General features: G+C 49.3%; 1 protein-coding gene across 7 annotated transcripts in view; it reads right to left on the bottom strand.

The window, feature by feature from the left end:
* Positions 1-27,160, bottom strand: part of PLXNA4 (plexin A4) — a 699,000-nt gene that overhangs the window by 325,614 nt on the left and 346,226 nt on the right. For 6 of the 7 annotated variants that reach the window (XM_053255172.1, XM_053255171.1, XM_053255173.1 and 3 more), the window contains one exon: positions 15,365-15,496. In XM_053255172.1, the coding sequence (XP_053111147.1) occupies positions 15,365-15,496 (132 nt within the window). Of the gene's footprint in view, positions 1-15,364; positions 15,497-17,019; positions 17,106-27,160 lie in introns of those variants that run through there. The other variant, XM_053255176.1, reaches the window with a different exon arrangement.

Below are 27,160 nucleotides of genomic sequence, written 5' to 3' on the forward strand. Positions count from 1 at the left end.
AAAACCTTCAAGCAGCTTTTGAGTGGGGGGAGGGTTGAGGCTTTTTTAGGGAGGCGCTAATAAGCCTCCAGAGATCTCCTCCAGCCTGCGTGTTTCAATGGAGCATCAGAGAAAAAGGATTTCGCTTTTCAGCCTCTCAACATAACTGAAAGGGCCAACAATAACCCACAGAAGGGAAACTCATCTTTTTGAATGGTTTCCATTCCTATCCTATTTTGTGGATTTGGGCAAAAAGCAGCAACAATCCTCTCTGGAAGGTGGGCAAAGATTAAGAAGCTACTTTATCTGCTCACACATCAGGCGAGTATCGATGTGCTCCACAAAGGGCTTGCTCAGATGCCCAGAAGAGTCAATATTTGGTGGGGTCAGCATTAAATTTTCAAGCCTCCTCTCAGCCAAGGTGACTTTCCCTGTTTCATCTGAACACCAGCACCTCCCAACTCTTCCTGCCACAGGCAGGCAGGGCAGTCACCAACCTCTCCTTTCAACTGGATTGGCAGGAAGGCGCTTCTGGGAGCTGCAGCCTGCTGGTTGGAAATGCTGACAGACGACTGAGAGAGACCACAAGGCCATCTAGACGAACTCTCTGCTCAGAGAGACAGGAAAGTGGCACACAGTTCAGAAGGGCAGGAGCATGAGTTCCAGGTCTCATGCCAGCATGGGAAGCCTGAATGAGAGCTGCCACTGACTTCCAACTTAACAGAGGAATTTCAAGGTGAATTTGGGCATTCTCCTGAATCAAAGCATGCAAGGGCTATTGATGGGTGTGAAAAGGGTTTCAGTAGCATTTTTCCCCCTGCGACACTCCATGGATGTGAAAGATGGACTTTGAAGAAGCAAGATAGAAAAAGTATTGATGCTTTTGAACTTTGATGCTGCTGGATAAGACTTTTGAGGATACCACAGGCAGGAAAAATAGGAAAACAAAAAAATGGATCATAGAACAAATCCATCCAGGTTTTTCACTTGAGGCACAAATGGCCAGGCTCAAACTATCATACTTCGGACACATTAAGCGTAGATCCAGCTCCCTTGAGAAGTCCATAATGCTGGGGGGAAAGTTGAAGGAAAGAGAAGAAGAGGACGACCAGCAGCAAGGTGGATGGACTCAATTATGACAGCAATGAATGCACCACTGAGAGACCTCAAAGGTCAAGCTGAAGACAGATCATCCTGGAGAGACTCTATCTAGGTGGTCGCTAAGAGTCAACACCGACTTGACAGCACTCACTCAATCAATCAATCTAGAGGAGAGCTGGTCTTAGAGGAGAGCAGGTCTTGTGGTAGAAAGCATGACTTGTCCCCTTAGCTAAGCAGGGTCCACCCTGGTTGCATATGAAAGGGAAACTAGAAGTGTGAGCACTGGAAGAGATTCCCCTCAGGGGATGGAGCCACTCTGGGAAGAGCATCTAGGTTTCAAGTTCCCTCCCTGGCAGCATCTCCAAGATAGGGCTGAGAGAGAAACTCCCACCTGTAACCTTGGAGAAGCTGCTGCCAGTCTGTGAAGACAATACTGAGCTAGATAGACTAATGATCTGACTCAGTATATGGAAGCTTCCTTTGTTCCTATGTAATCAGCATTTAGCAAGGGTTCTCAGAGGGATTCCATGCCACATCAGTAAAGGCCTTGCCCTGTTCCTTGAACAAAAAGTGCTGAGATGTTTCACCCCCTCCACTTAGTGAACCCTTTTCGCTGCTGCACATGATCTAAACGTGCAGAACTGACAGAGGGAAATGATTGCTTTTATGTAGCACCCACACAGATCTGAAGATCCTACAGGTTGTATCGGTGCCTGGAGAGGAGAGTTGCACACAGGCAGAATCTCACCACCAATACCATTGCCGCCCTGGAAGTGTCAAAGCAGACGTTTTTAATAATAAAAGTGTTTCTTAAGGATGCCTCAAACACTAGCAGGTGCTTCACACGAGCAAAGTGAAGCACCTCGAGGTGGTGAGTGGGGAGCCATCCCTGGGTGTCTGGATTGACAAATCCACACACGATTTCCGGCTCCATGACGGAGCTGGTAGGGGCAGCGGGGATCGGGGGCCACTCGCCCCCCGGAAGTGCCAGGATGCCCCACGCAAGTGTGTGGGGCATTCTGGGGAGACCCAAGGTGGGGAAGCTTGTTGTAACCTCCTGGTCAGGGGTCTATTCATGTGTTGCCACGGTGCAGAGCCATGGCGCTGTGCCTGCACACAATCAACTAAACGGGCTTAGCGTTAGAGTGCTCGCTCCGCTAATCTAATTTAAGGAAAGGGGTGTTTTGTGGCTCCTGTGGCAGCACATGGCCAGGAGGAATCAGGCTTGGCTCCCTTAGCCCAGTTCCTCCTGGTCGTGAGAAGAGCCTCTAGGTGTTGTACAGGTAGGGCATTTTGAACACACAGCCCTGAGTGATGGGTGAGCTACCCCAGGCTTCAATTGGATTTGCTCACAGGAAATTGGCATAGTTCCTAGCCAATTCTCTGATTTCTGAGCCCAACCCTTCCTCAGCTGGCACCAGCCCCCATGACCCCCTCCAACAATCCTCCAAACCCTTTTCCTTCCAACCATTTCCCTGGATGCTGCAGCTCAACAGCCCTGGCATCAGAAAGTGAGAGTGAGGAGATGAAAGCAGTCTCTACCTGCTCCCCTCCTGTCTGACATGCTGCTGTGAGGTGAAATAGGTGCAAGTAGCCCCTAAGAAATGTAGTTTTCCCAAGTGTTATAGACCTGGAGAAGGATTTGAGGGAACCAACAGGCAAGAGAAGAGGGCATGCCCTCTCGCCTGTTGTTGCTTCACTTCAACTGGTATTTAGAGGCATCTTGCCTCTGAGGCTGGAAGTGGGCTATAGCCCTCAAATTAGTAGTGATTGAAAGACTTGTTCTCCATGAATTTATGTAAGCCTTTCTTAAAGCCATCCAGGCTGGTGGCTGTCACCACATCTGGAGGCAGAGTATTCCATAGGTTAATTATGTGTTGTATTAAAAAGTGCTTCCTTTTCTTAGTCCTAAATTTCCTGATCTTCAATTTCATGCAATGGCCCCTGGTGAGAGAAAATTTTCTGTAAATTCTCTCTACTCCATGCATAATTGCATATACTTTGATCATGTCTCCCCGTAGTCACCTCTTTTCCAAACTAAAGAGCCCCAGATGCTGTAGCCTTGCACCATAAGGAAGCAAGGCTACAGAGGAGTCAAGAGGGGCTTCTTTCAAGCTCTCCTACACACTTCCTGGCTAAATTCCACACAAAACTCATCTGATACCTGTTTGCTAATTCCTGGTCACTAAGCTCTCTGGCCACCTCCTCTTATGTAAAGAGTAGGCTTCAAACTGAGGCAATCCAGCTCAACAGGAATGTGACTCACCTCAGCACTAGCTGGCTCCTCCCAACGTCTCTCCCCAGGCAAGAGAGTAACAAAAACTGAAAGACACATAGCCACCAAAACAAGCCCTGGCAAACACAAACACACACACACACACACACACACACACACACGGACTTCTCCCCCAAAGAGATAACAGCCCCTTGAAATCTCCCCCAACTCCTGTTAGTTTGTTTGAAAAAGAAAATTGTTTTTTAAAAAATAAGCTGGTTTCCTGGGAGGCTCAAAATTCTATATGGATGCCAAGATTTAGATTTTGTGTGGCTAGTTAATTAAATATCTTTTACTCCTTATATAAACTATTACTACTTTTGTATCTTTCTTATGAATGGGGTTTTTTCTTGGATGGATAAGATCTTGTTTGTAAACATGTATTTTTGTTGAACTTCAGAGATGTAAAATTTTCTGTTTTTACTTATAATACTAATAAAAGCATTTTTAAAATCTTTTTTTTTAAAAAAGAGCTTGCTACCATCTCAGGTCTGCTTCTCTTCAAACTCGTATTCAAGGCCTCATTTTCACGTTGCGCATTACAGCAAGCCCACCCCCACCCCCGACATGTATTCCTGAGTCGGGAAATATGAGTCCCCACAACATCTCTGCCCGCCTTCCCTACCTATGGACGGGGTCATAATAGAGACTTCAGCATGGTGCTCTGATGCCTGCACGCCTCTCTTTCCCAGCCTCCCCAAGCGTGCCAAAGCCCAATTGTACAGCAATGACTGCACCTCCTTTGCGCTCTGCCTCAGCGACCTGCTGTCACCTGTGTGGATGTGGGGAAATAAGCTATCAAGATTGGCTATGGAAACCTGGGACTTCACATCTCCCATCCACCCACCCTCCAAATACAATTCTAATTCTATTATCTCAATCACTCCATTATCCAAATAGCTCCTCATCAGTTTCCAGGCCCATTTTCGGATACATTAGGATAATGGAGATGTGTGCTGTTAAGCAGCTGCTGCTGCTGCCTTCGAGAGGTCCCCTCTTCCCTCTGGACACATCACGGGATGGACCAGAGGTGACTGTCGATGTCTTATGGATTTGAAGCCCAATCCTGGCCCATTTACTCAGCCAATCATTTCAATGGATTCATTGTGCCTGTAAGATCTGGATAAAACTGTATGAGCTCCTATAGCAACGGAGATACGGCATAATACTTTAAACACCAGGGACTTGCAGCTTTTATTTCAAACAATTATGTGAAAATCAGCACACACACACACACACACACACATATCACTTCCTTGTCCTGCTCCCTTCCCACCAACAACACACAGCCATCTGCAGTCAACGTTTTCCCTGGCCAATCCAAGGTTGCAAAGAAGCTACTTTCTTTGTCAGCATTTCATAACAGACCCTCTGCTCTCAGCCGTTAGAATTTCATGAACACTCAATGACATCAGAGTAGATCAGCCAATGGCTGGCAAGGTTCACAGTTTCTGACTCAGTCGCTTAGCTAACAGGCTACAGCAACTCCCATACCATATCTTCTTCTATATCAGAGGAGATGCTGAGGATTAACTCTCGGATTTGAGACATGTACCCATCATCATCTGCAATATTGCAAGGGATTTTGAAGCATGCTCTGTGGGTTGTACGCTGCAGCTGTGCAGAGCACAAAAATGTCTTGGACCAAACCTGGAAGAGCCTAAAAATATTTTTTGAGGTGGCATAAAATTACTGGAACTGGGCAGGCACATACATTAGACCTATGACCTAAACATATTTTGGAAGTGGCATAAAACCATTGGAACAGGGCAAGCACATGTGGCCTTTGGATTTGGGGAATATGATTAAAGAGGAGAGGTACAATATCTGCATCTATTGGACCTTATTTCCCTGGCTTAATTAGCATGAGGTTTTCTGCCCTGAGCCTCTGAGATATAAAAAAAATATGAGCCCATGCAAATCAATATACTAACAGCAATGCAGCAGCATTCGCCTTTCATGCAGAACCATACCACGAAGCTGCAGCTGGATTGACAAAAATGGCATGTGCATGGAGAACTGAGGATCTCACTTCTACAGGAAGAAACAAGCAAAAACTAGCAGCCTAGGGCAAAACCCCCCAGGGATGCACCCAAATCCTTTCCGAGAAATTATATTTCTCTTATTGAAACATTTGGCTACTCCTGAAATTCCTCCAGTGTTTTGCCTGAGGAACAGCCTCCACGTTCTTTCCCAGTTTTGCATTACGCAGAATCTCAGTTGCAACTCTGGTATTGAAGGGGAGGCAAAGATCAGATTGTTCCCTAGCCAACTGGTAATCCTGACTGGTCTTGAGGCAGTTCAAGTATGACTGACTGCTGTTTCCAATCAATTACACCCCCTCCTCCCCGCATCACAAGCGGTTTTCTCTGCTAATTATATGAGTTTATTATTCCTAAAGCCCAGGTTGAACTCCAAATTCCAGGGGTCAAACGGGGTCAGGCAAGCAATCAGTTCCACATTTTCCTAAGCGAGAAAGCCTCAAGCAATCAGTCACTGCCAAGCGGTTCATAATGACCAGCCTGGAAGTTAATGGCCTGCAGCAAGAGAAAAAACTTAGGGCTGCTAATATCCTTTGAGAAAGGAGAAGAGTGCAGCAAGAGGGTGGGGGCGGGGAGGACAAAGAGAACGCCTGCCCCCCTTTTGGAAGAGTCCAGGACAGAGCCGTGAAAGGGAACCTTTGGCCACTTAAAGACAGAAGCAAGAGAAGTCCACTTGTGGAATTCTCTGCCATGAGATGTGGTGACAGCCAACAACCTGGATGGCTTGAAGAGGGGCTTGGATAACTTTATGGAGGAGAGAGGTCTATCTACAGCTACTAGTCGGAGGACTATGGGCCACCTCCAGCCTCAAAAGCAGGATGCCTCTGAGTACCAGTTGCAGGGGAGTCACAGCAGGAGGGAGGGCATGTCCTCAACTCCTGCCTTTAGGCTTCCAGTGGCATCTGGTGGGCCACTGTGAGAAACAGGATGCTGGACTAGACGGGCCTCCTTGGGCCTGATCCAGCAGGGCTGTTCTTATGCAAGTTCCTTCTCTTTTGCTTGTCCATAGGCCTCAGTCATCCATGGACTCCCATGACTTTTCCGAACTGTCTCCACTTGTGGCTCTGATTAAAGGAGATCATTTTGGCAGAGGGAAGAAGGGATTCCCAAGAATATACTTCATGGAATAGGTGAGGTTCATCCACTCTGGGATTCTTTTCCAACAGTAACCCAGCAGACAGATTTATATTCTTTCCCATTGACCTCTTCAAGGCAGCTAACAGCATTACCATCGTAGAATCCTAGGATGGGGCAATTTGATAGCTAGCTTGACAGTTCAGCTTGGCCAATGTTTTAGGCTTTGTGGCCTCTACTAGGCCTCTGTAAGTAAGGGTGCAAGCGCTTTCTCTCTCTCGTTGCCTTTTTACTGAACTGTCAAGTGGCATGAAGGTATAGAGAACAGGTGTGGTTAATGAACCCTGAGCATTCAGGAAACATGCCCAGCACAAAGCCTCAGCGTTTTTAAGATCAGAAGGGAGCAGTCAGGCAGTGTTCTGAAAACAAATGGCACGGGATACAATAAAACCCACAATTTACGTAAATTGTGACTTCAATATTATGGGGTGGTGCATCTGACCATATGAAAGGGACAATTCTGGCGTACCAATTAATCACTGGAAAATAAACAAGGGGGTAGTTACTTAGGTGAAGTTTACCCAAGATGGGGTACAAAAAGAAGGTGCAGGCAGTATTCCTGTTGCTGCTTTTGTTCTCTCTTACTCTTTCTTGCGCCTTTGCTAACTAACTTTCCGATACTTGCGTCAGGCTGTGTGTTTGATCCAGTGACTGTTGGTGCTGGAGCTCTAAATAATCCTGTGTGGTTATGAGACTGCCCAGCTGTTAACTGCTCCTATCAAGTCTGGTGAGAGTAAAGTTCTTGTATTGATAAACTGTGGCCTGCCTTGCTTCCTTGGGTCAGTGGGCAACAACGAACACCCTAGACTTCTGATTCCCTTGATTCCCAGTGCAATAATTTCCCTAAAAATTCTTTACACTATGATTTTAAAAACTAATAGTAGGGATTCTCAAACTTAGGGATGTAGGAAGCTGCCATATACTGAGTCAGACCATTGGTCCATCTCGCTCAGTATTGTCTTCGCAGACTGGCAGGGGCTTCTCCAAGGTTGTAGGCAGGAGTCTCTCTCAGCCCTATCTTGGAGATGCTGCCAGGGAGGGAACCTGGAACCTTCTGCAGGCAATTCAGATGCTCTAGGAATGTACTAAAATAAATGACAGGGAATGCCCACTGAAAAGCCTTGATTCCTTCCAAAGGGCCACAGAATGCACAGAATAACCAATGGCCATTCAGAAATCCCATGCATTCCTATGGCACTTTGGAAGGAGGAACACAGGAAGCTGCCTTCTACTGAGTCAGACCCTTGGTCCATCTAGCTCAGTAGTGTCTAAACAGACTGGCAGCGGCTTCTTCAAGGTTACAGGCAGAGGTCTCTCTCACCCCTATCTTGGAGATGCCAGGGAGGGTATCTGGGAGCTTCTGTGTGCAAGCATGCAGGTGCTATTTCCAGAGCAACCCCATCCCCTGAGGGCAATATCTTAAAGGGCTCATATGTAGTTTCCCATTCAAATACAAACCAGGGCAGACCCTGCTTAGCAAAGGGGACAATTTATGCTTGCTGCCACAAGACCAGCTCTCTTGAGCCCCCAGATTTTGGGACTACAGCTCCTGTCATCCCCAGTCACAAGGGCCTCCAGAGTAGCAGTCCAAAAACATCTGGGGACACATGATTGGGATGGGATCATAGTTCAGTGGCAGAGCATCTGCTTTCATGCAGAAGGTCCAGGTTCCATCCCTGGCAGCATCTCCAGATAGGGCTGGGAAAGACTCCTGCCTGAAATTTTGGAGCTAGATGGACCAAGATCTGACTCAGTAGAAGGCAGCTTCCTGTATTCCTAATCCCTGCTCTAGATCCATCTCACTGGCCTAACAGCCTACTCAGTATCTTCAAGCCCCCACAACACCTCCTTGCATTAAACATTGAGTGGGGTGTGTGTGTGTCTTTACAGTATATGCAATTATTTTCCCTTTGCTCCGTTTCATTTCCCTGGAGCACTCGCTCACAAATGCATTTTCAGCACATGCCACACTTCTCCCGAAGCCATGTGGGGCCTTCAATGGGGGAAAGAATTCCCCCTCCACAATCAAATCAGGGGCACAGATTAGATTTGCACTTCCCCGGTTGATTGTTGGTGCTGGTCCCTGCCCAGAATTGAACAGAGAAATGGCCAAGTGGGAGGGGTGGCCGGTTAACAAAATGGTGTTTGGAAATGACCTGGAAAATGGGAGGTCTCCGGGAGGGGGGAGTCTGGCTGTCAGTGGAATTAGAGGAGACAGCTGTTTAATGGAGTCCCAGATTATTGAGCTTCCAGGATTCACATGTAATCATCAACTTCATATATTTCCTTTCCGTGGCCTGCCCTCCCCTTCCCCACCCCCTGCCAGGTCTATTACAGAGTTTGGAGGGGGGTGGTGAGCTGGGGAGGGATGAAGATATTCCAGATTAGTTACTCTACTCCCCGAGAATGAGAAAGGGGATGGATTTCTGAACCACCCCGGATGCAATGACCTCTCCCAACACTGGAATAAGATGGCCAATCTGGTTGGCTTCGAAATAGTGAGCGTTGGTTTGATGAAAGAAAGTGGGGAGGGAGGGAGGGTGGGTGGGTGGGTGGAAGAATGGAAATAATCAAGCTACCAGGATTTGAAGAAGAGCTAGCAAGCCTGAGGACAGGGGTGGAGGAAGGCTGGCAGCAGCCCTGGGGCAGGTGTGTGTGTGGGGGGGGGGGTCATGACTTCTGCTCTGCCCCAGACATGATGTACCCAGCGGCAGCAGCATCCAGTGGCCACAGGGGGTGCACTGGGGAAAAATATGGGGTGCCCTGACAACCCCAGATTGCCATGGACCGGGGAAATCTGTCTCTGTCTCTCCCCCTACCCCATGTCCAATGCTGGCTACACCACTGCCTGAGGAAGCTCGGACAGAAAAGTATGGCTGAAGCCTTTCCTGGCCCTACCTGGAGATGCTGCCAGGGAGGGAGCCGGGGACCTTCTGCATGCTAAGCCCCCTTCCCAAGACTTGGCGGACCTCTTGTGCTTGCGGCCTGCCTGGGACTGCAAGAGGCCGGCCAGAGGTCAAGCCCCTGGCAGGTGACAGTGCTGGATGGCTCACACATTGTGAAGCCCCGGTAAAAGGTGTGTGCCTGTGACAGCCACTGGAAGTACATGCCATCAGCTGTGCCACTGCACTTGGGCGATTATTGTGTGCCACGCAACAGAGCTCTTGCACAACTGTGCAAACGTTACGTCTGCAAGGTGCACATAACGTTGTGCAGTATGTCAATCAACATTCACTGAAATGTCCTCTTCCACCACCCATCCTTTTGAGGAGAGCATCTGAAAGCGCAGTTTGAAGGCGACATTTTACAGCAGAATTCACAATGCGAGTGCTTTTGTGTTGTTGGTGTCTTTGGATTGCTTGGACACGCATCTGCTACGAGGTCTCATAAGCTGTCAAACACTAATTGCCACTGCACGCCAAGTATCAAACACAGGCAAAAGCCAAGCACAAGGGGTGCAGAAATTCAGGTGCCCAGTAAAGTTGGGGGCTATAAAACCTAGGCCTGACTACTGGCCTCTTGGAAGCTGCAGAGACCAGGAAGCACCTTCCTCCTCTTGTCTGGCTCCTAGATCTCACCAGCTCCTAAGTTTTCCACCAAAAACATCCCCCCACCAGAGCACTGTACCCCTGCTGAACACTGCCACATACTGTCAGATGCTAAAGATCATCACGCGGCAGTTCTTACATACAGGCAAATGCCAATACATGGTAGCTACCAAATACTGTCAAATATCAAACAGTGAAATTAAATATCACAGGATGTTGACGACAGAAATCAAATACTTGGTGACTATTCAACTAATATTTGAGTATTCAGAGAACATGGAAGTCAAAGGAGAATGGAGAGACTAATCTGGGGTCGCCAATTTGTTTCAGCTTCTCCTGGGACCTTGTTTCTTTATTAGTGGCCTCTCGTGAGCATCTTTCTAAACGCCTGTCTCATCTTCTCTCCTCTCCTCCTCGTTGCTCCTGCATGTTTGTACGTAGAGGTTAACCTCCAGCATAAATTACTCAGTCATTTCGCTAAAGCAGGGCTGCACAACTTGGGCCCTCCTGCAGAGGTTGGACTACAACTCCCATCATCTCTGACTATTGGCCATTGTGGCTGGGGAGGATGGGAACTGTAGTCCAACAGCAGCTAGCCTAGAGAGCTGAAGTCGTGCAGCGCAGCTCATAAAGGACTGCTGAATTTCAATAGGACAACTCAAGAGTAATTTTATCTGGCTGTCAGCCAAAGGCCTTTTAGTCTGACACTGCCCCCAAGCGGAGTATCATAAGGAAACTGAAACGGCAGCAAGAGCTGGACAGGAGAGGGAAGAGTGTTAACTACCAACACTGCTTTAGACCCTTAAGGAACCATAACTCTTTGCAGGACAGACCCCTTCTCCGCCCTGCACACACAGAGAGACACATATACCCCTGATCACGCAATCCATCCCCAACTGGAAATCCAACACACTCTTCCTGCGCTACCATGTTGGGCTTGGGAGATATGGTGGCAACAAGGGGGTTAAAACCATCCTGATTCATGAGTGTCTGGCATAATATACTTTGTGCTGATGAAGAATATTTATTTCCAGAGAGTCAGCAGCTCAGTGCTGACTGAGTCTTTGGGCCTTATCCAGTGTATCATGCTGGATGAAAACACACAGGACATGTTCATCTGTCTAAGCATCTACAGGTGTGCACAGCATGGACATTCTCTCACAGCTAATTAATGGGCTGTGACACGAGACCATCCTCTGAAGCTGCCTTATACTGAGATGCACCACTGGGGAAAGCAGAAAGATGGACTGAGATAGATGGACCATCGGTCCACCTAACTCAGTCTCATCTATGCTAGGGCTGCAAAAATTTAGCCCTCCTGCAGATGTGGGTCTCCAGCTCCCATCACTCCTGACTATTGGCCACTGTGGCTGAGGAACAGATGGGAACTGTAGTCCAAAAAGGGCTGGGGAGCTGACATTGTGCAGCCCTGATGTCTGCTAACGGTCAGAAGAAGGGTCTTCCCCAGCACTTCCTGGCAATACCAGAGATGGAACCTAGGACCCTCCACATCAGAACAGATGCTCATCCACTGAGCAAGGGTCTTAGGCACAACTCATTCCTATTGCTTGCTATATGATTCTTAACAGAAGGTGCCAAGAGTTAAACCTGGGACCTACTGAATAAAAATATATACATACACACACACCATCCATGAGTTATGGCCCTGCACCACACAATCAGCCAAACATATATGTATGTATGTATGTATGTATGTATGTACACACACACTTACTTTCTTATGCTTCTGAGCCCAGAATGTTGTGCCTTGGCCCTCTCCAAGGCCATCCCAACCAACTCCTGGGTCAGCAGGGTGTCCCACCCCACCAGGTGTCCTCTTACCCAGCTGCTGAGCTGGGCCCTTCAGCTGAATTTGCCATTTACATAATCCTAACCTTCTCTTTCCCAAGTGCCAGGAAGGAAGCGAGAAAGGTCGGAGTTGCATTTGAGCAGATACAACATGCATGACATCCCGCTCAAAGAGGGAGGAGCCTGTCTTGAGCTGAGGTACTGGCATCCTTGCCCATTAAACGGGCTTCACAAGCCACTTCAGGGACCCTTCTTCTACCTTTCCTACTGCTGGAGTCTCAAGCTCCGCCTCACACCAGGCCCGCTCTGTGGGCTGACAAACAGCTATCCAGCCTTGACTTCGTCTAGCACTGGACACAGACTCTATTTCTTCTCCTTGTCTCCATTGTCTGCGAGGAAGCTCAATGGTGAATAGGCTAAGAAGGTGCAGAGGAAGAAGCAGGGATGTTGCCCTGCCTCCTGATGACATGATAAAGCCAACAATAGGAACATGAGAACATCCCTGCTGGCTCAGGCCAAAGACCCATCCAGTCCAGCATCCTGTTTCCCACAGTGGCCCACCAGATGCCTCTGAGATGTCCACGGGCAAGAGGCAAGGGCATGCCCTCTCTCCTGCTGTTGCTCCCCTGCTGCAACTGGTATCTGGAGGCATCTCGCCTCTGAGGCTGGAGATGGTCTATCACCATCAAGACTAGCTGCCATTGATAGAACTGTCCTCCATGAATTTGTTTAAGCCCCTTTTAAAGCCAGCCAAGCCAGGGGCCATCATCACATCCCATGGCAGAGAATTCCATAGATCAGGGTTTCTTAACCTTGGGCCCCCAGATGTGATTGGACTACAACTCCCATAATCCCCAGACATGGCTTTTGTGGCTGGGGATTCTGGGAGTTGTAGTCCAATCACATCTGGGGGCCCAAGGTTAAGAAACCCTGCCATAGATTGACTATGTGCTGTGTGGGAAAGTTTCCTTTTTCACATCCCTGCAGAGACACCCCTGCTCCTTCCTAAATACCTTATTCCGGCTTCCCTCACCCATGCACCCTTTCTGCTCCCAGAATCGGAACTCCCATCCCGACAAATGGATCTGTCACCATGCCATCTCGCCTGGCCTTGAGGCCACCATCTGAACCCAGGTACCAAAAAAGATGGTGCCTGGGTGACAGGCATCAGTAAGTAGCAAAGATAAGACTCCCGTTTATGGGAAAGGTGGGCCCCAAAGCGGAGCAATCTGTCCCTTGTCACTGATGTCCCCAACTGTTGAGTTATAGCTTATGGCTCTGTGGTTAATGAAGATGAATGGATAAAACGGCAATCCTCTTCCCCACATTTCATATTTGATGTATGAATATTCATGGCTGCGGAGAAGGACGAGGGAACACACAGGCCCTCCAAGACACAAAGCAGGAAACAGGAAAAGCCTCATTCTAGAACACTGGCCTTCATCTAGCTGGTGGGGCCACCATCTAAGGTGGGAGACACCAATAGCAATGCTGTGATTGCCCATCCCCTCCTTTCTTCTTCTTTAGTCTGTTGAATTTTTAAAAAGCAGGATAAAGAGAAAGAAGCAAAGAGGAAGAAAGAGGGGGGGAATACGGACACACAGAAGAGAAGCGATAAACATGGATTATGTGCTAATTAGGTGTTAGCCACTCAGAGAAACGCTTGTCTGATAGATCAGGCTACAGTTTTGAAAAGAGATATATCACGCCCGCACACACTTTTGCTGCAATTGCAGGCATTGCATCCCAAGCAAGCACTCGTAGAATCAAACTGCATAAGCAAGACCTATGTTGGAAATTGCGGGGAGAAGTTGACTTCTCTGTCTAAAAAGTTGAAGGCGGCTGTTCTAAAAAGCTTAATGGTGTATTCAGACCAGTGCTGGAGCCAGGTTTGTAGGAGCCTTCAACCCAAAGCGTCTGTGGGCCCCCTTAGTGGCAAGGGGCAGGGTGGGGCAGCTGCACTGGTGGCCATCATCATCTTCTACGTATAGTACAAAACTCCTCTGGTTGCATCAATGGACACAACAGTAGGGCCTCTGCATGATAGGTTTAAAATGGCAGCCACACGCACATCAAAGGGCAGCTGCACTGGTGGCCATCATCATCTTCTACGTATAGTACAAAACTCCTCTGGTTGCATCAATGGACACAACAGTAGGGCCTCTGCATTATAGGTTTAAAATGGCAGCCACATGCACATCTGCTAAAGAGCACGCTGAGCCACCACTACTGCTAAGGTAAAAGCTTCCAGAAGACTTTCAGGGAGCCTCACCTTGATGGTAGTAGTAGCAGCAGCAACTTGGAGCAGTTCTTGGTGCCCATGATGGCATCCGCCATCTTTTTTCATGAAAGTCTCAGAGGTTAGCCATGGACCTTTTGATGGTTCTGGGCTCTTGGCCAGTGCACAGGCTGGCCAGCCCCTAACACCAGCCCTGATCAGAGGGTACATTCCAGAAAGGTTTTGCATTCACCGCAAATGGCAGAAAGCAGCAATGGCAAAGTGAAGTGGAAGGAATGCAAGGGATTGCCTAAGAGTCTCTCATCATGATCTGCAGTAATCTGAAAGAGACAAGGATTGGGCATTCCATGCAATATAAACCCCTGAAATGTATTTTAGGCTATTTTGAAGAACTAGTCACTAAAAGGGATCTTGAATTAATAATGATGCTCTTAACAGTAGCAAAAATAAAATAAAATGTTGCCTTAAACAGGAGGGGAAGGGAGCAACCTTCAGCCCCATAATTTCAGAAGAGTTTAAAGAAATATGGGTAGTTGCCAACATGTATGAAATAACTTATTTACCAGAGCTCATAAACGGTACACAGAGGAATAATAACTGCTATTGACAAATGGATCACGTTTGTGACGTACTGGAGAGAATGCTCAGATTCATGCCCTGTTGATGCTGTTGTGACAGAATTTGAAAACTGCGGGGAACCTGGGGAACAGGGGCATGTCCTACTGATTTCAAAGGTTTGAGTGTTACAGTCAGGTGCTCAAAAACACACTGAGGTTTTTTTTTGGTGGTTTTTTTTTTTTTTTGGAGGGGGGTGAGCTTTCAGCAGGAATGCTTGAAAGTCCAAATGGATTATAGGGTGAGCAAGGGAAGATACTATCAATTCAGGGTGGATCTCCCCAATCCAAGACTGCAGTTTCAAGTAGAAGGGTGGACATGATCCGCAAACAGCTTGCAGATGTCATATGCATTCAGTCAACACCCCTGACCCCTAAATATCCTCCACCTGGAAATGCACTCCGAGCCATTCAGCGTCAGACTGCAATGGATGAAGCCAGACTCACAATCCCAATTACAACCCAGAGTGTACTAAACAAAAGGAAATGCCTCTGTCAACATGATCACCACCAACTTCAAAGCCTTTTTTTTAAAAAACAACAACAAAGAATCTGTGCTGGTTCTGCTCTAAGGAAAATAGAGCTGAGATGTACAGTACATTGAATTAAACCACAATGCTCACCTGTTTCTCAGACATGATGTAGAGAAACTCGTGATCCACAGAAAAGGCCATGTCTCGCAATATCGGCCCAGTATCCACCATCTGAACAATCTCGTACTCAAGAGCACCTTTGACTGGGCCATCCACACGGATCTGTAAGATATAAGGAATGAAACCAGTTGAAAGCTACTGCTGCATTCAATGTCGGCCACTTTTGGAAGTCAAAAGGTTCTCTGAATGTTTTTTTTTAGAACACAAGATACATCAATGTGCACTCAGAATGGCATGGGATGGGCCTTCACTGTTAAACGTTTGCAAAGAGGAGCTGGGGGGAGGGCACTGAGAGTAGAAAAGCAGGGGCTAGAAGCGGGATTTGGACCCGTCTTCTGCTTGCCATTCCCCAAAGTCGAACCCAGGCAACGTGGCTGCTAAATCCCCGGTAAGTTCCCTCCCTGGCAGCATCTCCAAGATAGGGCTGAGAGAGACTCCTGCCTGCAGCCTTGGAGAAGCTGCTGCCAGTCTGGGTAGACAATACTGAGCGAGATGGACCAAGGGTCTGACTCAGTACAAGGCAGCTTCCTATGTTCCTATGTAGTTCCATTTTCTGTTATGGTGTTTCAAAGGCTGATCAGGATCTGCCCATTCTAACGGCACAAAAATGCACACCCACAAAAAACTGGCATAGAAAAATGTTTTCATTCCTTTCTGTGTTGCAAGTGGAGTTTCGTCAGGCAAGCAGCTCTGTGCCTTGTGGACATACCAATTATACATTGCTCAGTCAAACAACAAAAAGCCAGCCAATGCATCTGCCAATTGTTTTGGAAAACAGACCAGCCATTGCCAATGCTTCCCTGCAAGTCTTGGGTTTTCAACAGGTGGGCCACAGAACAACTGGGCCCCCGGAGCCAGTGTTCCCTCTAAGAGGGATGCCCAGATGCTGTTGACTACAACTCCCAGAATCCCCAGCTGCAATGGCCTTTGCTTGGGGATTATGGGAGTTGTAAACAACATCTGGAATTCCCTATTAGAGGGAACACTGCTTGGAGCTCCCCTCCACCCGCTCTTCTTGATCTAGGTCTTCAACTTTCTGGGGTGAGATTTGCTGCTAATGAGTCTACTTGACCTCATGGAGGGTTTTGCCCTCATTCCATTTCCCTGTTATTAAACTAGCTCCTTGGCTTTATGCTGTATGGATGTATAGATGTCTGCACACTTGTACACATGGGAATAACCATGCCTGTGTTCATGCTAAACGTGAACCTGAACACAGGCTCTTCAAATGCATCGTACAGAAAGGAAGTATACTTCTGTACCTGCATGCAACATAACATGTGAATGGCTCTGCCTATGTACAGATCTATACCTGTGTACACTGTACCCTCCTTGTACAAGTGTTGAACATAATGTGTGAATGGGCCTTTGGTATGTCCCCTGTCTAACTGCATGAGACTGTGAAGTATCATCTCAATCAGCCCTGAAGGCAGGGATGTACAAATTTGGCCCTCTTACAGATGTTGGACTCCAGCTCCCATCTGCCCTACTGGCCACTGTAACTGGGGATGATGGGAGTTGTAGTCCAAAAACAGCCGGTGGGTCCAACTTGTGCAGCCCTGCCTTAAGATACCGCGTAATTTGGCCCAAAGTATGAGCCAGCCCATGTTCCAGAATGAACCTACGATTCCGTCGAAAAGATCCAGGCTTGCATGTTAATGGCGACATCGACTCCACTTCCAGGAGCCCGCGCCAGTTCTGTCTGTCTCCATCCAGAGTTCCCCACTCAGCCCCCGACACACAGACACACGCAGCATCAAATGGCCGGCATTTCCCACCTCCTACCCCTAAGCCAATCTGGCAGCCCTGAAGGATCCTGACATAACAACATTAATTCCACCTCCCTGGAGCTTCTCCCCATTCAGTTTTATTCTGCCAGGCAGGTTGCTATTAAAAAAGAGCCGCCCGGAGCTCGGCAAAGGTCAACCATCAGAGGGACCCTCCTGGCAGCTGTTTGTTTGTTTGTTGGAACATTATCTGGGGCTGGCGCTTGTATTTCTATCCACTGAAGTATCAAGACAATTAATATCCTCTCCCAGTGGCAAACAGATGCTTGCGTTCAAGCGTTCCAGCCTCAGCCAAGCCCGGAATGATCTCCTTAATGAGCAAACAATACTATTAATCTTTAAAGATGCAGGCACCGGCTCTCTCCCCTCTCCATCCCGGCGTAGCCTGGCCAAAGGCGTCTCTGCCGGACCAGCCGGATCGGGGGCACAGCAGGCGGCTGTTGGGGGCTGCGGGATTCTAGGGGCCCCAAAAGCTAAGAGGGAAACATCTCCAGAAGGATCACAGCCTGCCTCCCCCCCACCAAAAAAAACTTTTCCGAAAGGCCATCAAAGCAGTGTACAATATAACAACATGACATATGCAGACTTAATTAAAAGCAACAATAAAACTGAAATCGCAGCAGAGCACAAGAGAGGAAGCGGGGGGGGGTCTTGCACCAGGGCAGGCATCGGCTGCTCCCTTCCCCTGCCTGTGAAAATAGTCCTTTCCAAGCAGCCCATTCGCTGCTTCTGGATCGGCCAGGTGCCCTTAGGAGAGCCCTCAAGAACACAAACCACCACCAGCCAGCTTTGAACACAATCCAGCAGCAGTGGGCAAATTTGGGTTCCAAGCGGCCGCAGCAAAGTAACTCGAGCCAGCCCTCTATATTTGGCAGCATCACGAGATGGGGAGGGAAGCCTGCTTGAAATCATCCAGCGGGAGTTCTAGCCAGGGCTGGGCTGGAAGTTTCTTGTTGGAGAACTTTGGTTCTAATTTGGAAACTACTCATCCCACCCACCCTGCTTTTGCTAGGCTTTATGGTGGGTGACAGCAGCAGTAGGAACTCTTCCCAATAACAGCCAATGGATTATTATGGCTGCCTTTTTCTTTTTTACCCAGAACCCCAGACTATGGGAAACACCTCTATCAGGCAGCAGCGATAGAGGAAGGTGCTGAAAGGCATCATCTCCTACTGTGGGGGAGAAGGCAATGGTCAACCCCTCCTGTATTCTACCAAAGACAACCACAGGGCTCTGTGGGTGCCAGGAGCGGACACCGACTCGATGGCACAACTTGACCTTGACCTCTCTGTGCAATGCTCCATGATAGCAGAATGGCACACAGAAAGTACAGTTCTGATTATAAACCAAATAATGGTGATGCTATTATGTCTAAGCTGCCCCGAGTGCGAGGCAACCACAGTGTTATGACGACGTAGAGATCTAGTCCCTAATGCCTTATTGCTTTTCCAATAGCAGTTGCTCTCCCTAGTTGATGAAGCTAATGTCCCCCAAAGGACAGGAGGTAACTCTTGCTGGCGGCTGTCCCCAAGGCAGGGAGAGAAGGCAGGCTGCCTATGATCTCACACCAAGACCGCTATACTGGTGATGTACTCCGGCTGCCCCATTGATCTGGGCTACACGATGTCGCTTTATTGATTCCGGAGGGCGCGCAGCTGGCGGGAGGGGGTCCGTTGCTGGTGACACACCATCTTTTCCTCATTTCCCTTCCTCTGTCCGGGCTTAATGGCCCGCTCTAATTTGTCTTAATACCTGCTAACAGCCAATCAATTGATAATAAAACTTCAGCTGCATCGTCCGTCCGTCGCAGGAAGGAAACTTCAGGAGCTCTTGGCAAACTCTAAGGAATGAAGGCTGCTACTAGGGTCAGGACGGGGCGGCATTCTGCTGCCCTCAGGAGCCCGGGCTGGGATTATGGCACTGGAGGCTTGCATGTATTTCTGGAGCAGACTCCAAATCTGCCACAGATCAGTACCATCGGGGCCCGCTTGGCAGAATCTTCCATCCCCACCAGAACCTGAACTAGATCTAAAGCTTCTGGTGAGGCCGGAAGAACTTCATGGGCAGGTCCCAAAACGGCTGCTCTGTGGAAGCTTCCAGGCTTGCTCCAGAAATACATGAGAGGTTTCTGTAAAAGGAAGGATGGGGTTTGGCTTCTCTTGAAGCACAGCGACATCGGAAGCTGCCTCAGTCAGAGTCAGACCACTGATCCATCTAGCTCAGTATTGCCTACACAGACTGGCAGCGGCTTCTTCAAGGTTGCAGGCAGGAGTCTCTCTCTCTCTCTGCCCTCTCTTGGAGATGCTGCCAGGGAGGGAATGTGGGACCTTCTGCAGATGCTCTACTACTGAGCTATGGCCTCATCCCTTAAGGGGAATGTCTTTCAGTGCTCAGACAAGTAGTCTCCCATTCAAATGCAAACCAGGGCAGACCCTGCTTAGCAAAGGGGACACCTTATGCTTGCTGCTACCACAAGACCATATGAAACAGGGATCTAATGCAGCAGCCACGGGGCATCTAAACTGCTGCCTTGCATTTCTGAACGGCCCTCCAAGGCAGCGAAGGGAGGGTACTTTTGTCAGCCCAACCCCTCTGCTGTAGGGAGCGCTAAGCCACACCAGGCCTCTGATTTCATTCCACTGAGGAGGCTGTCCGAGTCAGGCCACTGGTCCCTCTAGCCCAGTATTGTCTACAGTCACTGGTATTGGCTCTTCAAGGCCTAACGCAGAGCGTCGCCACCCGGTCTACCTACCGGATCTTCTCAATGGGGATTCCCCCAAGGACCTTCTGCATGCAAAGGAGGGACTCTACCACTGAGGTACAGCCCCTCCCTACTGAGTCAGACTCGGGGCTCATTCAGGCAGGGGTCATTCTCAACTGTATCTGGGAACAATGCCAGGAATCGAACCTGGGACCGTCTACATGCAAATCAGGTGCTGTACCACCGAGCTAAAGTCCTACCATGCCCAAGGTTCTGCAGCTGTCAGCCAAAATTCTGCAGCACAGAACTGGGAAGTTCTGCCCCATCCCTTGTGCTGGGAAATCCCTTCCCTCATCCTGCCCATTGTACAGATATGAAAGCTGAGGCACATCACAGCTCACTCACTCACTCACAGAAAGATCCAAGAGTGAACCAACCATCCTTCTTAAATAAGAACTCGCATTTTTAAAACGACACACATTTCAAACGAGGCATTTGAGTTTCCCATCCCTATTGTCGCCTTTGGAACACTGAGGCTCATCCTAATGCACACTAACACCTGGAATTCACCCCAACAACCTGCCGAGGGTCTTGTGGCACCTTCAAAACGAATGCATTGATTGCAGCAGAAGCTTTCATGGGCTACCAGCCACTTTATGGACACTTTTGCTTCAGTAAATGTACTAGTCGTTAAGATGCCACGGGACTCTTTATTTATAAACTAACAAGGCTACTCTCTTGAATGTGGTTCTCAGCCGACAGATAATCCACTCAAAATGAAACGTTAAAAGCATAATGTGAGCTAAAGCCGGAAGGTGATCTTCCTTGCTTGCTTCTTTTCTGTAGCAAATAAGGAACTGGAGCATTCCCCCAAGTGCCTCCTCGGCCTCGGCCTGGCCTGGTCCTTCTCTGCAGCACAGATCTCATTTTAACCCCAGTGCATGCAAGCAGGTGGAGAGGAAGCTAGCAAGAAGCTTGCTCATTGGCAAAGCAGAGAGTTTTTATCCAAGGGAAGGATTACCCACTGACCCCTTTGTTAAGCCACACTCCAGTGAGATGCAAAATTAGGTCAAAGCAAGGTCTGCCTGTATGCCAAAAGAGTGGGAGCTGAGCTGATCCTTCCTGGTACGGCATATAGATTGCACACATCGACTCATGCAGAGAGCAAGTTCAGCAGGATCGTTTCATTTCTTGGAACCCATAAGGTGGCCACAGGGGCTAGATACTAGTCATCTCCCTGGCCTACTGGGTGTTTGTTTACTTCATCTGAAATGTGCAAGCATATCACTCAATATGCCACAACTCGGTGGCTTCCTTCTCGGGAATTCTCAGCAGGTCATGTGAACTAAAACCACTGAAATATGCTCTGCTGAAGAGGGGAAGATATTATCCATCAATGTTGTCATTATTCACTACGCACTTTCTGAGATGCCATTTGGTAAGTGGTAACTACGCAAGGACAAAGCGGAAACTTCTCACATGGGTAAATTTTGGGCCAGTGTTTGGGGGACTGGAGGGGAGGGAGAAAGCCACCGTCCCCTTCTGCATGATCGGGGTGGGGTGCAAGAGTTACTCTGCTCTTCCAGGTAGCTGCCCCTCAAATGCCCCAGAAACTAGACTATATCATGATGTAGCACGTTTCTTGGAGCATCCTCAAAGAAAAAGCTGTTGGTCGCTGGAAGGAGCCCTGGTATATCCCCACCATGAAAATCACCCCCATCCCTCAAATAATCGAAATGAACCCCAATTCTACCACCTGTGAGTGGGTGGAAGAAATGGGGCGGGAGCATTTCAGGACAATACTAATATCTCCCTGTTATGGCTGTGGGTTGTTGTTGTTTTTTCCCCAGAGGACTGAGCCAAAAAGGGGCTCTCTTTCCCCAAAACATTTCACCCTGTGAGAGGTGGGCCAGCTTGCGTCCACAGGATGGTGCCTTCCCTTAGGAAACATAGGAACATATGAAGCTGCCATATACTGAGTCAGACCATTGGTCTATCTAGCTCAGTATTGTCTTCACAGACTGGCAGCAGCTTCTCCAAGGTTGCAGGCTGGAATCTCTCTCAGCCCTATCTTGGAGGAGCCAGGGAGGGAACTTAGAACCTTCTGCTCTTCCCAGAGCGGCTCCATCCCCTGAGGGGAATATCTTATAGTGCTCACACATCAAGTCTCCCATTCAGATGCAACCAGGGCAGACCCTGCTTAGCTATGGGGACAAGTCATGCTTGCTACCACAAGACCAGCTCTCCTTCTTATCCTAAGCCAAGAAAGGGAATGGCGGATTTCACAATGAGGAGTCACTTCCCCCCTGGGAGAGCACCTCTGGAAATGGCACCTTTTGCTGTGAAAAACGAACCTGAAAAACGGAATTTCGCTCAGGCTTGTTTCTCATCCAAATGGCACAGGCCCAGAATCAGAGGAATGACCCTTGGTCGTGGGATAAAACCCTACGGACAGAATCCACAAGGAAGATCTCCTGCATGCAACACACTCTTATGCAGCTCCTATCCACCTTAATGGGGCTTGCATGGTGGAATTCCAGTTCCCAGCCAACTGCACCCCACCTCCCAAGGCCCATCACCCAGGATCCTTAAGGCCAGTAAGAGCCTCTGACCACCTGTCACAGAGGGGCAGCCGGAGGGAGGCAATTTAATTCCCCCCTCCTTCGTCCCTTCTCCAAGCACGGGCCCTCAGCGCCAAGCCCACACAGCATTAACATTCCCCAGCCAATTGACAGATGACATAATTTTTGAAATCTTGGTTTACACACACTCCCACCGCGCTGGCTGATTGATAAATTAGACACTTACAAGCCATGTGCTAATCAATGGGAAGCGTTCGTTTGTAGCAACAAGAGGCCAGCTCGGGAGAGCTCATTTTTCAAGGTAACAGCCTGCCAAGAGCCGGCATTCAGCGAGCAAGGAGCTCTGCCAGGGCGTCCATTAGGAGAGGCCGGGCTCCCTCCAGAAGGAACACCTTGCCCTTGCCAGAAGGAACAGGCTCGGCCCTTCAGGGGATTTTGAGGAATCTGACAGGTTTCCCAAGATGCTCATGTTTGACAAAGCTCCACAAACATAGACAACGTAACACATGGACAAAGAATATTACAATATCCAACATGTTCATTTACTCACACCCTTAGGAACATAGGATGCTGCCTTCTGCTGAGTCAGACCCTTGGTCCATCTAGCTCAGTATTGTCTACCCAGGCTGGCAGCGGCTTCCTGAGCATTACAGGCAGGAGTCTCTCTCAGCCCTATCTAGAGATGCCAGGGAGGGAATTTGGAATCTTCTGCATGCAGCTGCTCTTCCCCAGGGGCATAAGTATAATAGAGCAAAGGGAGACAGTTGTCTGCGGGGCCACTGCCTTGCCCCCCCGGCAAGTCACATGACTGACTCCCCCAGCCGCGCACCCTCCCGGGCTTCCTTCAGTTGCATTCATCCTCCGAAATTGATGTGAGTGTTAAGACCTGGAGCTACCAGAACAGCACATCTTTCTCTAGTACCATTAAATGAGTTGCATCGTCCACAATTTACAAAACCTTTTAAAAAATAATTTAGGATGATGCTCTATTGTGGCACATAATAAGTGATATATATTGAGATTCAGTTGGGGAGGGTGCCATTCAGTTGGGGAGGGTGCCAAAATCTTGTCTCTGGCCCCATTCCAACCTTGGTACACCCCTGCTCTTCCCAGAGTGGTCCCATCCCCGAAGGGGAATATCTTACAGTGCTCACACATGCAGTCTCGCATTCAGATGCAACCAGGTTGGACCCTGCCTAGCAAAGGGTACAAGTCATGCTTGCTACTTCTCTCTCCACACATACACATGCACACACCAGACTAGTTCACACACTAGGTCAAACCTAGGTTTATTGTGGGTTACCAGCATTTGCATGATTGTGTGGACCCATGCCGAGGTGGTTTATGGCCCAAGATTAATCTGAGATGCCTGCCTTGGCATGGGTTCACACAATCATGCAAATGCTGGTAACCCACATTAAACCAAGATTTGAGTGATTCTGTGAACAAGGCTGCTCTGTGTTCAAAGTCATAGTATGGCAAAGATTCTTAACCATTTGCACCTACGGATCACCCATGTCCACAAGTATTACCTGTGGACCCTCACCCCATTTATAATAAAAAAAAAAAAAAAACCAAGAAAAATGACAGATGTACCAGGTGGGAGAGGGCTGGAGGAAGATGTCAAGTTCTTCTCCAGCTCAGATTAAAATCCAAGCTAGAAAAGAAGCTGGGAGATGCTATGTCCACTTTCTCTACAAACAGAACAGTACCAAAACCCCACACTCATATTTCCTAGCCTGCAAATACATGTTTCAATGATACCTCTATATATGGGGCAGTGGGGGGCTGTGGAAAGGTGTGCATGGGCAAGGAAGAGTAAAAGAGGTGTGCAGGGGCTTAGATCTGGCTGTGGGGGGAGGCAGGCACATCACAATGCTCTGGAGAGTAACATACGGCAGGGAGATCATACGGCAGTTCACACAGAAAACAGGGTCGGGCAAGCATCCTACCTGGCTTCGGGAGCTGTGTGGGCTCCCGATTTCCCATCATGTGTGAACAGACAACTAGGCCGGAGGAAGACGGAATGGGCGTGTGTGAGAGAGGAGCTGGGGAGGACGGCTTTTCCTCCTCCCTTGTTCAAAGGCAGGGTACGACGGCAGCACCCTTCTCTCCCCCTACGCCTACCTAGTTTGCTCACACATGACCAGAAATCAGGAGCACACCCACGTCCCAAAGCTGGGCAAGGCACTGCTGCTACTCCATGAGTGGTCACATGAGTGATCACATGCGCCCCTGGTGGCGCAGTGGTAAAACTGCCGCCCTGTAACCAGAAGGTTGCAAGTTCAATCCTGACCAAGGGCTCAAGGTTGACCCTGCCTTCCATCCTTCCGAGGTCGGTAAAATGAGTACCCAGAATGTTGGGGGCAATATGCTAAATCATTGTAAACCACTTAGAGAGCTCCGGCTATAGAGCGGTATATAAATGTAAGTGCTATTGCTATTGCTATGAACAGCCCCCACCTATGTGCCTGCCTAGCTGTGGTGGAAGCTGTGTGTGTGTGTGTGTGTGTGTGTGTGTGTGTGTGTGTGTACGGGCACCCAAGCGGGTGGGGCAAGTGTGCGTGTGCGGCTCCCTGCGCATGGGGCAGGATGAGCTTGAATTTCAACTGCAGGTTGTGCTCCAGGGTTCACCCGCTCAAGCTGTGGCCCAGAACTGATGGCAGCACTTCAGTTTGGTTTCCCTTCGGACAGCAGGTTAATCCTTCAGCCCAGCCGCCTCTCCCTCGCTGTCCCTGAAGCTGCGCATGTGTGTGGGGGGGGGGGCGGGGGGGCTGCCGCTCACTAGTTCTGAGCAATCACTCTCCTTTGGGAACCTGAGGTAACCCAGTCAATGAAACTCTACCCAAAGTGGTTTTGACATAAGGTCACCGACCGAGACAACACCAAGGTCAGGAGTTCAGCGTCAATACAACAAGTGCCAGTCACTACACAAAGGCGGCGGAGATCAGGCAGGCCTATCGAGCGCAGGCCAGGAGGGAGCGTGTCCACGGCAGCTTCCTTCCCCAGCGTCTGCCTGAGCCAGGCCTGTCAGTGCCTGCCAGACCCGTTCTCCGCTGCTCCCCCACTGGGTCGGGAGAGCCGTCTCCTCCTGCACACTCCTGTCGGGGTCTGACAAGCCACCAAACCGGCGAGAACGGGAGCAGCAAAGCCTGCCAGCAATTCTTTTCCAGGCGGAGCGAGTCCAAAGGCACAACGTCGGCCCTCCAGCTCTTCCTGGACTACAACTCCCATCACCCAAAGCCACGGGGGCCAGCGAGGATGGGGATTGTAGTCCGGGAGCAGCAGAGGGCCAAAGTTCTGCAGCCCTGCAGAAGCTCCTCCCTTGGCCCAGGCAAGTGGCTACCAAAGCACCTGGTTAAATGCTCACTCGAGGGATAATTCACACCTAAAACCCTTGCTAGGAAATCCAGGGCTTCCCAGAGGACTGAGTCAAAGCCGGCGGGGGGGGGGGGGCCTTGCTCTGGAAATCTGACCCAGGTGCCATTTAAAGAAAAAGGCTCCCCCTTTAGGCAACCATTCCTGGGAGGAAAACACATCCAGGAGGTCCACCTAATTTAAACTGGCGCCCGCCTGAAAGTTGCTTCTGCTTTCTTAGCAAGTGCTTCACCAAGACAGGAGGAAGGAGCACAATTTCACACTCAAGAGTTGTTTCCCACCTCCCCCCCCCCCCACCCGGTCAGGGAGCTGCTCTTTCAAGGAAAACCTCCCACCTCCCAACATGCTGCCTTTCCCTGCGAAAAATGCAGCCCGCAAAGACTTGGCAGAGCCCTGGCTTCCCCTAGCCACCCAATGCAAGACTGGCCCAGGCAGCGGCTGTGGTGGCCCACGCTACGTCCAGCCCAGCTCAGCCCAGTGAAGTCTGCCTGCCTGATGACGCCATCCAGATCTTACTGGGGGCCAGAACCCTCCTGTGTCCTTTGGAGCACGAATTGGATCCTGTGCATCCCTACCTCCGTGGAATAAGAAGTTGGGGGCGCTATGGGGGACCCATCCCATTCCCCAAGAGGTGCACTAACCCCCGGACCTTGGGGACCTGGTCCAGTCCTCCAAGATCTGGGGAAGCCTCCAAATAGCCAGGGCCGGTGGCCTCCAACAGCTACTCTGCACCCACCCCGCCAAAGCTCCCCCCTTTTTTAAACTCTTAAAAAAGGGGGGGCAAAGGGGTTTTGGTTTTGTTTAAGGTAAAAGGGGGGCAAGAGCCTTTTTGCCTATGGGCGGCAAAAAACTTAATCCGCCGCTGTGCATGAGCACTAATCTTTGATCACTGCAGATTTGTATACATGCATGTTGCCTCTTCCTAAGCAGCCCCTACGCACCTCGCAGGGCCAAAAGGCAGCAGCTTCTAAAGCAACTTTCTCTCCTTGTGCATGGGCTCAGAGAGATCCACCAGCGTGGTTCCTTACTTCCCACTCCCCCCACCCCCACCGCTACCACCGCATTTCTTTCTAATCTTTTTAAAAACAATTTTTGACAGTATGTCTTTTACAAACCTCTTTCCCAGCTGACACCCCCTTCCCCTGAGCCCAACCTCCCCTCCCCTCCCCAAGCCAGGCTCCATGTGCTGCGCTGGATGAGGGAAGTTTCTTTGGTTTCACGCTGCTCCCTTGGAGGGGCACCGAGGACAGCTAATTAGAACAAGGAAGAAACTGGTGTTTGCACACACAGATCTTGGCAGGCAGGCAGAAGAGGAAAT

Source organism: Hemicordylus capensis, chromosome 5 (assembly GCF_027244095.1).
Source record: "Hemicordylus capensis ecotype Gifberg chromosome 5, rHemCap1.1.pri, whole genome shotgun sequence".
NCBI lineage: Eukaryota > Metazoa > Chordata > Lepidosauria > Squamata > Cordylidae > Hemicordylus > Hemicordylus capensis.